At 44.6% G+C, this 12,480-nt stretch overlaps 1 protein-coding gene across 6 annotated transcripts in view; it reads left to right on the top strand.

The window, feature by feature from the left end:
• The window catches only part of CACNA2D3 (calcium voltage-gated channel auxiliary subunit alpha2delta 3), an 852,366-nt gene that overhangs the window by 745,977 nt on the left and 93,909 nt on the right, over positions 1–12,480 (top strand). For all 6 annotated transcript variants that reach the window (XR_013449537.1, XR_013449535.1, XR_013449536.1 and 3 more), the window contains 2 exons: positions 4,020–4,081; positions 5,530–5,574. Coding sequence is in view for 1 of the 6 variants with exons in the window: in XM_078076955.1 (XP_077933081.1) it covers positions 4,020–4,081; positions 5,530–5,574 (107 nt within the window). In the remaining 5 variants the exon portion in view is untranslated. The remainder of the gene's footprint in view (positions 1–4,019; positions 4,082–5,529; positions 5,575–12,480) is intronic.

Below are 12,480 nucleotides of genomic sequence, written 5' to 3'. Positions count from 1 at the left end.
GTGGAAGCTCATATTTGTTTTCTTGAATAGAGTTGGCCAGAAGATGCTTCTTAAGTATTTTTGTTTGTTGGGGGGGGGGGGGTTAATTCTGTGTTTTTTTTTTTCTTTTTTTGGTGTGTTTTTCCCACTTTAAATCATTTTCATGCTTAAGAGATCATTAGCCAAATGTATTAGCCAAATGCAGCAAGGGCTTGCGGCCGTTTAACTCCTCTGGTTCTGGTCTCCCACTATCTGGGCCATTTCCCTTGTACTTGTCCTTTTCAAGGCTTCCATCGTGGACTTTCTGAAATACAGATCTGAGGTCCTGTCATTTCTCTACTTAACCTTAAATGGCTCTTCAGACTTTATAGCAAGTGTCAACAAACTTTTTCTGTAAAGGGCCCAATAGTAAGTATTTTAAGCTTTGTGGGCCATTCAGTCTCTATTGCAACAACTCAACACTGTCGTGATGCCATTGAACAGTATAGAAACAAATGAAAGTGGCTGCATTCAAATAAAACTTTATTGATTAAAAGAAGCTGGATCTGGCCCAAGGGCCTACAGGTTACTCTTCAGATGCATTGGCCTGACATTCATGTCCTTCAGCCGTTTGACCTCAGTCTGCACAACGATGTCCCCCACTCCCATTCCTTCAGCCTCAGAAGACACTAGGGTCTTTTAAAAGTTGCATCCTTTTGTCTGTGCTGTGTCTGGACTTGGGTTACCATCTTTCCTCTGTTCTTACTTTTCCTGCCAGTGGGGTCTCTAGGCATAACCTTACACAAAACTCCTGCCAGCTCAACCCCCTCCATCTTCTGTGCTCCACGGTCCTCTGGGAAGCCTCTGACATTGCGTTTACCGTGTGGCTACTCCCCAGCTAGACACCATGGGAGCATGTGTTCTCATTCCCCTTAGCACCCAACTGAGAGCTCAGCATAGGGAAGGCCACTGAACAAATGGTCATGAAGTTGACTTGCCCATGAGCTTGTGATTCTCTTCATCATAGAGAAGTATGTCAGCTTGTAGGTGAAAATGCTACAAACCCAGATGTGCCACAGGGAGCCAGGGGCCAGAGTTGCTGGGAAGGGCAGGGGGGTCAGCCAGCAAAAACACAGCCGGGGTAAAACCAAGCATATGAGGCAGTCAGGACCATCAGGAAGCCCTGTGGCATCGACCTCACGGCCCAGATGGGGGTGAGTGAGGAGCGAGGAAAGCCGTGTCTAGTTTAGGGCATCAGGAGCAGGGAGGGGACGCAGCCTGCTGGAGGGGGATCAGAGAGAAGCAGCCCGCATGATTAATGGGACAGAGGGGCTGACTCAGGAGGAAAGATTAAAGCGCTCTGAGGAGCTGGGGTACAGGCTGAAAGGGGCAGATGATAGCAGGCTTCAGGAATGTGAGACGGATAAACACCCAGGAGGGAGCAGCAAGCTTCATTAGGGAGGTGAAAATTGGGGGGTGGGGGAGGCCTCCATCAAAGAATGGAAGGGGTTCTCAGAAAGGGCACGGGCGCTGATGGGGGACACAGGTGATGACGGGTGGGCCAGGGGCAACTCTGGGCTGCTGGCACAGGCCATTGTGGGGTGATGCTTTCAGGAAACCCTCTGCCTTATCCTTTAGCGTCTGGAAGCCAGCCAGGGCTATTGACCATGGTCCTCAGAAGTGACCTTAGAATTCCTCTGACTACCAGCCTGGGGAACGTTGGCTGGGGAACCATGCAGGGGGGAAGCTGCATAGAGAAAACACACGGAAGATGAAAAAGAAGCTCATTCCCACCCTTCTCCTAGATACCAATGAGTGGATATCCCAACAATTTGAGACCCTCTGTCCTGAAGTCAGCTTTCTGCCATCTCTCCCTGTCTTTGGTAGAACCAGAGATACTCATTACAAGCCCCTTCTTAAGGGCAGGCTCTCACCTCTGCCCGCTGGGGGATCTGAGCAAAACCCAGCCTGCACCCTGGTCCACAGCGTCCTCTGTTGGCTCATCCCCAACAAGGATACAGCCTGTCAGGCGTTTTGGAAGATAAGATTTGTTTGAAACCACAGTAAGCGGCCTTCAGCCTCCAAACTCAGGTTCCTTCAGGTATTCTCTGAGATTTTCTCTGGGGCTAGGAAGAGCAGCTTGTGTTATAGTCTGTCTGACAAAGTGCTCCATGTTGTGGCAGGTCCTCAACAGCCAGTTTGCTAAGGCCTCTGGAGCAGCCGCGTTCAACCCTGGCTGCCCATTAGAATCACTAGGGGCTGTTTTTCAACTACCCTTGCCTAGACATCACTCCCAGGGATTCTGATTTAAATGGTCTAGGTGTGGAGGGGGAGGGCACCCAGGCATCAGTACTTTATTTCTTAAAGTTCCCCAGGTGGTTCTAATGTGTTGAGAACTGCCCCTGAAAAACCTCTATTTGGGGGTGATTATAATTCATATTAATATTACTCCTCTTTCTCTATAACTACTGACTGTAACATAACCTGAAAGGTTTTTTAAAAAGCAAGCATTTACCGATGGGTCATCTGTGTGCTCAGCATCTTGCTGGGAGCAGGGATCCAGTGGGGAGCAAGAACCAGGTCCTGCCCTTGGAGAGCTTATGGTCCAGAGAGTGGAGGACACTTTGAGCAAAGCAGGATGAATCCAGAGTGCTGAAATGGTGCATTTCAGAGACTTCCCATCCTGCAGATGGCAGGCATGCTTAGCTCTAGCCTTATCCTAGAGTTTGACATGCTAAGTCCAAAGGTACAAGATGAGTCCTTCCAAATGTACATACCCCAGTCAACCTTGAGTCTCCGGGCATGCTTCAACAATTCTAGGAAGTAGGAATGCACTTGACAGTTATGAGTAACAGCCCAAGACCTTCATGAATCTGCAGCTTCCTGAAGTCAGCGTGGCAATGATTACCTAAGTGGGGGATCAAACATGGCGGCATGCAAGATTTTAAGAGTCTTGGGTGAACTTTTTTTTTTCATAATTGTGTATTTCCTTTGGTAGGAACTATTATTTAGGTTGAAGTGACTTTAGGTATTTAAGTAAAAGAAAAACTGTGGAAAGATAAATAACAATACTGGTGGTATGCAGATGTGGCAAAACTTGGGGAGGTTTTGTGCAAAGGACTGAAGTTTGCAAAATGGCACTGGGATAAATGGTGTCCCGTGTGGGGTCCAGTGTTTCCAGCCCAGAATCTCACTCTGTCTTTCCAGACTCCTCTAACATCTTCTGACCATCTGATGAGCTTTTTGCTCTGCCTTGAGCACTTTCCGAAATGGTTTCAAGAGTTACCTCATTTTGGCTTAGTCGAGAGAAGCAGTGTGAGCTTGTTCATGTCCTAGTTCTAAGGCTCCACCAAATGCTACTTCCCAGAGTTTCAAGTCACTTTCTTAACTCCTTTTTCTGTATGTTTTTCTCACTAGAACCAGCATGCACTTTTGCTGGAGGGAGCCTTTCACAGCCAAACAGAATTGCATAATTCCCTCAAAGATCCTGGGGAGGGAAAATCATCATCATCGAGATGTGGATGCTGGGGGCCGGTTTAACTAAAGTCACATCATAGCAAAGTGACTCACTTCCAAACACCAGCCTCATGACAAGTGCTTTCCAAATGTTCTATCTCAAAAACAGATGCATAATATACACTTTAGACATGCGAGTTCATACAGTAATAACTAGAACAAGAACTCCGAAGAAGAAGCAGTGGTTTTCTAAATACGCTTTCTTTCTTTTTTTTTTCATTCCTGTTTCTAGCCTGGGTTGGGGAGGGGAGTGACCCCAAGTGTATGAATTTGAGAAACACACAGGTAACATGTCTCCAAAGAGTCATCTGCACTGTGCTTCGTTTGTTCCATGTCAAAAGTTCTGTGAGTGTAATTAACCTCGAGAATTCCTTACCTGATAAAATGTCTTAGTTTGTAGACTTCAGTGTAGATTTAGTTTTTAAGTGTTCTTATCTGATAGACTTGCCTCAGCTTCTTGCCATGACAGATAATGTTCCATGATAATCTTAAATAATTGTGTGAAGGAATCTCTAATGCCTTGTTTTATTTATAATTTGTCCCAGCTGTAGGCATTCAGATGAAACTTGAATTTTTCCAGAGGAAGTTCTGGACCGCCAGCAGACAGGTAAGTTATAATCAGTGTATTGAAGCATTAGTGGTACTGTTACACAGGTGTTCGCATTTAGGTACCTGGAGCCTAGAAGTGCCCGATTTCCGATGAATGTTTGGAAAATGTACTGCTGGCTGCTCAGATTACCTTTCATTTCACTGCAAAATAAAAGGCTGTCAGCACGTTAGGCACCGCAGGCTGGGAAAGTCGGCAGCTTGCTCCTACAATCAGGTTTTTTTTTTAAATTTTTTATTGTTATGTTAATCCCCATACATTACATCATTAGTTTTTGATGTAGTGTTCCATGATTCATTGTTTGTGCATAACACCCAGTGCTCCATGCAGAACATGCCCTCCTCAATACCCATCACCAGGCTAACCCATCCTCCCACCCCCCTCCCCTCTAGAACCCTCAGTTTGTTTTTCAGAGTCCGTCGTCTCTCATGGTTCGTCTCCCCCTCCGATTTCCCCCGCTTCATTCTTCCCCTCCTGCTATCTTCTTCTTTTTTTTTTTTAACATACAATGTATTATTTGTTTCAGAGGTACAGGTCTGTGATTCAACAGTATTGCACAATTCACAGCGCTCACCATAGCACATACCCTCCCCAATGTCTATCACCCAGCCACCCCATCCCTCCCACCCCCCACCACTCCAGCAACCCTACAATCAGTTTTAATGGTGAAATCGGGATAGTGACCTTCCAAAGGAGAAGTTTCTCCTTTATCTATTGGGGACCCATGTGACTTTCCATAGTGACTTTTTTCCTAGTCTTGTGATACCTGGTAATTTATTTGTGAATTTCTTTATTGCACTTTTGAAGGCCTTTGCATAACTGGATCTGACTAAGCATGCATCTGCCCTCTTTGACCAGAGGGCTTCTCTGCCTTGGAGACTCTGGGAGCCTTCTTTCCTTGCACTGTGTTCTCAGGACTGAGCAGTCTTGATGGTATTTGTTTAGTAATTCAGCAGAGATGGCAATTTTGCCTGATTCTAATTGTTGGAATGATATATTATTTCTTAAATAAATACTTAAACACTTTAGGAAGCTATAGACTAAGAACACAGACAGGAGTTTGTTTTTTTTTTTTAAAGTCATTAGGATTTATTAAATTAAAATTAAATAATTGCACAATTATACTTTTTATTACTCAAAGATTTGAGATCTTAGGAGATATCAATAGGGAATGTCAATGTAAATTAAAATGGACAACATAAATTAAAATGAAAAACAGCCAGTTACCCCCCCCCCCAAAAAAATTGTCTTTTATACTACTATTTGGCGTTGGTATGGATCCTGAGGAAGGCACATCTTGGAGCATTCCCTTTGGATGAAATTTGGTATTTGCATAAAAAGCAAGAACTTCTTATAGCTTGTCCTTGAATAATAATTAAGTGGCAGCCATAGCAGACGCTGGAATGTCCATGTAACATGGTTCCCCTTGCTTTCTCCCCACTCCACAGTGTGCCTCTCTGGATGGAAAATGCTCCATCAGCTGTGATGATGAGGTAAGACAGCCCCCGGCCATGTTTCTGCTCTGGTCAAGGGGAGGTGACAGAGGGGGCCTTCTTACAGAGGGAGTGCCGCTGTAAATGGAGCCAGGTCTGACAGATTGCTCTGGGCCAAGCTCCTAAACCCCAAGGGCATTTTCCTCCTTCCTCCCTTCCTTCCTTCCTTCCTTCCTTCCTTCCTTCCTTCCTTCCTTCCTTCCTTCCTTCCTTTCCTTCCTTCCTTCCTTCCTCCCTCCCTCCCTCCCCTTACCTCCCCTCCCCTCCCCTCCCATCCCCTTCCCTTTCCTCCCCATACCCTTCTCTTCCCTTCCCATCCCCTTCCCTTCCCTTCCCTTCATCAGCTAGTTTATGAGAGCTGGAAAAATGTGCTTTCAAAGTCCCATGGAGGGGTGCCTGAGTGGCTCAGTCGGTTGGGTGTCTGACTCTTGATTTTGGCTCAGGTCATGATCTCAGGGTCCTGGGAGTAAGCCCTGCATCGGGCTCTGTGCTCAGCAGGGAGCCTGCTTAAGATTCTCTCTCTCCCTCTGCACTTCCCCTCCACTTACCTGCTCCCCCTCCACCCACTCTCTCTCTCTCAAAAAAATTAAAAATAAATAAATAAATAAAAAATAAATGTCCCATGGGCAGCACTATTAGAATTTTGGCATTTTATAAGAAATAATACAAATCACTGCCTTTTGAAGCTCACATTACAGTTCTCAAAGCTTTTGCCCATATGTTCACTCTTCTCATCCTGGTAACAACCCAATGAACTGGGTAGGAATGATCATCCCGTTTGGCAGAGGGGGAAATGGAAGATGAGAGAAATTAAATGACTTGCTTAATTTCATGTAATAAATAAGCTGAAAATCTAAGGAGTTGAAAACTCAGAATTTTTCGTTCTAGCGTAATGTTCTCTCCCACAACTCTTTCCCTCCCTCCCTCCCTTTCTTTTTATCTCTCTCCCTCTCTGTCACTCTTTTGAGAAGAGGAATTTGAATCCCACACATGAGAAATAGAAGAAAAAAACATAATACTGTCATAAGTCTACCCATCAGATTTTTGTTTTTACAGCATTCAATCTCTTATGCCCTCTGCCCTGAGATTTAGAACAAGGAGTTGTGTAGTGACCTTTCGAGTGGCTCAGGTAGCCTTTCTTTCTCTACATTAGCTAAAACATTAGGTCAATACATAAACCGGAACTTATATATAATCATATTTGTATTCCTTCTGATTACCACAGGATTCAAGAAATCCTGACCAAATTTAATTTCAACATAGAAATCATAAATTAGAGAGGCATCTGGGTGGCTCCATTGGTTAAGTGGCCGACTCTTGATTTTGGCTCAGATCAAGGGTCCTGGGATCAAGCCCCGCATCAGGCTCCACACTCAGGGGGGAGTCTGGTTGAGATTCTCTCTCCCCTCTCCTTCTGCCCCTCCCCCCACTTGTGTGTGTGCACACTCTCTCTCTCTCTCTAAAATAAATAAATCTTTAAAAAAAGAAAGCATAAATGAGAGAGATATTTCAAAAAAGTAGGCAAAAACAAGGAGAGAAATATAAAAGGGAGTCCAGGATGAAGTTAAAATACAAAATGCTCGGTCCCCAAAGATCATAATTGTTGTATGAATCACTATCCAAAGAGTAAAAGCCAATTAGCTTTTTAACAGAAGCCCAATGGTCAGAGAACTGACCATCAGATCAAAAATAATTTTTCCTTAGGAAAGAGCATCCTGTGATATTTTATGATCAATACCCTTTCGTTAAGTTCAAGAATGCCATTCATAAGACAGTCAAGCAGCCTCAAATCTCTCCTTCCCCTTTGAGATATTTATTATCATATGGGAGCGCTCAGCTCAAGACAACACAGCTCAATGATAGTATTGATTAATCAGTGTCACGGGGCCCTGTGTTAAGCCCTTCACTTGTACAGTAGGTACAATTACTAATCCCAATTTACAGCAAGAAAACTAAGGATAGTTCGTTGGTTAGTTGGTGACTATATGGATGGTTGGTTGGCTGGTGGGATGGGTAATGTTTTGGATAGTTGATTGGTTGATTGGTTACTAGGTGGTTGGATGGATAGACAGATGAAAAATGAATAGCTGATTAAACAAGTTGATGAATAATGAGTAATTTTCCTATATCCATACTGCCTCTGTGCATCCTCACATATAAAAGTAAGTGGGAATGGGTGCCACTTAGAGTTAGAAACATCCAGAATATATTTGTTGTTCAATGGCTGATTTCACAGGCGATATCGCACGGTAGTTAGCAGGCTATGGAGTTAGATAACTAGCTTCAAATTGTGACTCTGACAGCCTTGTGACCTTGGGCAAGTTTCTGAACCTCTCTGTGGGGACAGGACTATCCACCTCATGGGGTAATGGTAAGGAATGAATGAGATAATATATTTTAAAAAATGCATGGCACAGCTCCTGGCAAATGGTAAGCACTCAATAAAGTGCACTCAAAAACCAAAAATGTCTGCAGACTCTTTCTTCCCTGAGAGTTTAGTGGTTCCCCTGAGTCTAAAACTCAGATGGCAATAGCATATGCACTCTAGTCATATTTGCAGTCTCCGCTGGGCAGATGCATGCCTTCCCCACTACTAATGATCTTCTTCAGCAGTTACTGGGATAAGCCCCCATACAAATGGTTATGGAAAAGTTCATATGCTTGGAAAATTAAGCATTGAGTTTGCTCTGATTTCTGAACTTGATCTGATGCTCAAATGTCCTCATTTTGCACTGTGAAGCTATCATCCATTTCCCATTTTGACTCTAAGTTTGGCTTCAGGCAACCAGTTGACATAGTTTAAAATGGAAATGCCAGTCCTGTCTTCCCACCGAAGCCCCTTCCCAACCTTTCAGCAGAATCTTTCCATGTGTCATTCTCCTTTCGTGACTTTTAATTAAGCCTTTGAGACCATGTCCCTCCTTCTCCCCCAACTGCCCTCAAGTGATCAGGGCCCCATTAAAAACAGCTGTTGGGGCTCATTAAGTTCACATGCTCTGGCTTCTCCTCTGCACTGAAGACCTGGCCCAACTCCCTCAGACTTATCAGACATGCTTTGTGTTGGACCCATTCCAGCCCCTCTGTCTCCCCCATCAGTGGACTCCCTGGGCCCTGGCTGGAGTGCCCTAGGCTGGCGGGTGGAGTCAGTATGGCCAGATGTCTTCCCATCTTGAATGGTATACATCTTGGTTTGGCCCAGGCAGTGTCTGAGCCATGTGACTTGGAGGGCCTGGCAGTGGGCCTGACTGAAGACTTGGAAGGAGCTCCGTTCCATCCGAGGCGAACGTTGACTTCAGAGACTCACTCGTTCCCTCAAAGCATGGTTACTGAGCCCTTATGTGCCTGCTAGCCAGCGTGACCCCTGGGATTCAATTGGAAGTAGAGTCAGAAATGGCTCCTTTCCTACTGGAACTGGTTAGCTGGGGAGATAAGCATAGGTGATTATCAGCTGTGATATTAAGCAATTAAACAAACCTGAGGCGGTCGGGGAAGTCTTCCCTGAGGAGGTAACTTGAAAGTCAACTGAAGAGGGAGAAGGAGAAGATGATACTGAAGACAGTGCCTGAAGCATGAGAAGAACTTCGAGGGCAGAGAACACCATGTATAAGGCACGGAGGCGGCCAAGGTTATGCCGTCTATGGACACATGGTTGGCCTTCAGATGGAGGTGGAGAAGGAAAGTCATGCCCCCCTCTCATCTCAGTCTGACCTGGGGTACTATTGTCTCTCCCTCTTGTTTCCTTCTCCCACTCACCTTTCCAACAGCCACCATCTCCTGACGAGAGCACCAGAATTTTGCAAGGAGAGTGGAAGATGAGAAAGTTCTCTTCTGGGGCATTTGGAGGCACTGTTGAGGGCAGTGAGTGGATCTAAAACTTCATATTCAAATGCAGCTGCCACCCTTGCTTGTTCCAAAGGAATCGAGCTTAATAATCATAACTAGACTTCCGTAAGGCCTTACACACATTTCCTCTGGAATCTGAAGAACCTCTTTGAAGGAGGACAGACTGGGGAAGGGCTAAATCCAAGCAACCTGGTGCCTCCATCTCTGTAACCACTTAGCCCAGTCAGGAGGGGGTTTGAGCATCAGTACAAAGCTATTGAGGGCAAGGGCACAGAGATCCTACCAAGTACTTCTTTCCAAAATAACAGCTTTGCAACAAATTTTTTTAAAACAATATCTTGATAGCTAGTTGACCAATGATGAATAGGTACATCATGTGGTGTGAAGTTAGGGTCAGTCTGTTCCACAGTCGAATATCAGGGCTGAAAGTGTGAAACCTGGAGAAAAGTAGGAAGGAGTGGCTCTTCTGTGTGCATGCAATGCAGAGACCCAGGCCCCACCCTCAGATGGAAGAACCAGCCCTCCCTGCTCTATCTCTAGCTTTCCCTCACTCCTCACAAATGAAAACAACAGGCAGTATGATACTGAGTTTCTAAGTGAGTTGTTTTAAATCATTGCTCAGCCTGCACCAATCAATCAAAATAGAAGGCATCCCCCAAAAGGAAAGGCAAAACAGAAAGCAACAAAGTTCAGCCAACCTTGCCTGCAGAACCTCTTGCTATGAACTGTGGAACAACTTCCCTTTCTGAGAAACTCTGAATCTGTAGCATTAGGATACTTATAAAGATGGCACATAGTAGGTGGTCAATGACCATTTTTTGCTGAGTAGATGTAAGCAGAGGTTCTTTGAGGTCTGTGCTCAGCACTCTGCACTCATCATCCCATTTAATCTTCCCAACAACCCTATGAAAGTGTTGTCGCTACCTCCGTCTTTCAGTTAAGAAAACTGAGACAGGTTAAAAAGACTTCGCTCAAGGTCACACTGATAGCGACGATTGTCAGAGTCTCCAATTCTGAAGCAGGTATGTCAGCCTCAGGGCTAAAACCACCTTCCAGGTAACACAAGCTTGGTGCTGTGTTTCTTGCTCCCCAGTACCCTTCCTTACTGGCTTTTGTTACCACCTGGGACTGCCCAATTCGCATGGCCTGGCTATGGGTTCTAACCTCAGGTTATCTACCTGATCTGCCTTTGGGACAGGAATCAGACTTCTCTGAGCAATCTTGAATTATCCAGTAGTTGAAGAAAGATTTTTTTTTTTTTAAATCAAGTTCTCTCTGCCTCTTTTTTTCTGTCTTTGCATTTTTTTTTCAAACAACCTCATCCCTATATGTTTTATCAAAGGTAGCTGTGGACTAGGCACTTGCAATACCTATCAAAATTGAGAGTTCCTCGAAGCCCCTCTGCCTGTCTGTTCACCCTTGGGACAGGGTGGGAAGTGGACACCTTCCAAGATGCTTGGCTTAATTTGGGGGGGGAGGGGGAGTAGTATAGGAAGGGATCTGAGAAAATATCTCCTCGATTTTCTTTTATTGGGGGTGGGTGGAGTAGAGTATGGAGAAGACAACTGAACATGATTTATTGTGAAGAGACACAGAGAAAACAGTTGATCAGACTGGACTCTGGCAATTCTGTCCTGACCGTTCCCTAACCCAGTACAGTGCTCACCTAACACCATGGGCTTACTCAACTCCACTCTCCCCGCCAGTAATCATTTAATCCAAACACTTGTTGGCAGGGAGGTCCGTTCAGGAAATCATCGTGGTCACTAAATTTACCTAACAAAACTGTATTGCCTGTAATGAAAACCAAATGACATCTTTCAGATTCGGTGACCCAGGTGTCCATCAATGACACAGGTATTTGACCTTGGTATTCACAGTGATTTGTAAATCATGACATCAGCAGTTATCTGCTTCCTGCTTAATAGGGTAACCAAGTCTTTTTATAATCAGTGTAAACTTGAAATTCAAAGCTACCCATAAATAAGCATGGTACAGTGGTATGGCATCTTCTCTGCCACCAAGTTCCTGTCATGGAATCCTAATTTAAGGGGGAGTCAGGGGAGGGAGAAGTGAATTTAAAAAAAATGTTAAATGGAAACAGCCCAAAAAGTAAATGCCAGTTGGTACTCGGTATAGAAGAAACAAATGCTATATTCCTTAGTCCTTACCCAGGAGACCGTGCCCACTATTGTTAGAGCAAAATCTGAGGCACTTTTGGAGAAAGTGGACACCTAGGCATATAATCCTCCAGGAGCCTTGGCTGGCCCTTCTGTTCCTCTTCCTATCATTTCTGGTAGGATGTAGACTAATCTGATCCACACGAGTGGATCGTTAGTATATGTTTAGACTATAGCCTAGCAGAGCTCCGGGAGATTGCTCTGGGAGATCCTGATGTGCCCGTGTCTTCCCCTGTGATTGGAGCGGATCTCCAACATCACTCTCATGGACTGCATGGAATCTTCCCTCTTTCTCAAGATTTTCAGTTGACTTTTTAATCTATTTGCCTTGTACCTGCTTTGTATTATCCAGTATTTATAACATTAGATGGAGAGATAGTGACCAAATATATAGGTCTAATAGCAAGAGTACTAATTGACAAAGCATGTTTGAGTAGGGACTAATTTTATAATCAGGGATGGAGGTGGTATGATGATTTTGATTCTCTAAACAGCTGGGAGGATTTAGTCAATATCCAAATATGGAGGTCACTTCTGTCCTTGTGTATTTATTGATTGATTGGAGGTTAACCTCCCTTTGCTTCAGTGTCTATATCTGCAAAACAAGGATCATGACATTCAAATAAGCAAAGATATGGATTTATCTAACATGACCCAGTGTAGGCTGGGTTAAAACTCATAAGAGTACTAGTGTAGGGGCGCCTGCGTGGCTCAGTTGGTTAAGCGGCTGCCTTCGGCTCAGGTCATGATCCCAGGGTTTTGGGATCGAGCCCCGCATTGGGCTCCCTGCTCAGCCTGCTTCTCCCTCTCCCTCTGCTGTTCCCTCTGCTTGTGCTCCCTCTGTCAAATAAATAAATAAATCTTTAAAAAAAAAAAAAGAATA

The sequence above is a fragment of the Halichoerus grypus genome, chromosome 1 (genome assembly GCF_964656455.1).
Source record: "Halichoerus grypus chromosome 1, mHalGry1.hap1.1, whole genome shotgun sequence".
Taxonomy (NCBI): Eukaryota; Metazoa; Chordata; class Mammalia; order Carnivora; family Phocidae; genus Halichoerus; species Halichoerus grypus.
The sequence above is the reverse complement of the archived record's forward strand: the minus strand, read 5'-3'. Positions and strand labels throughout refer to the sequence as shown.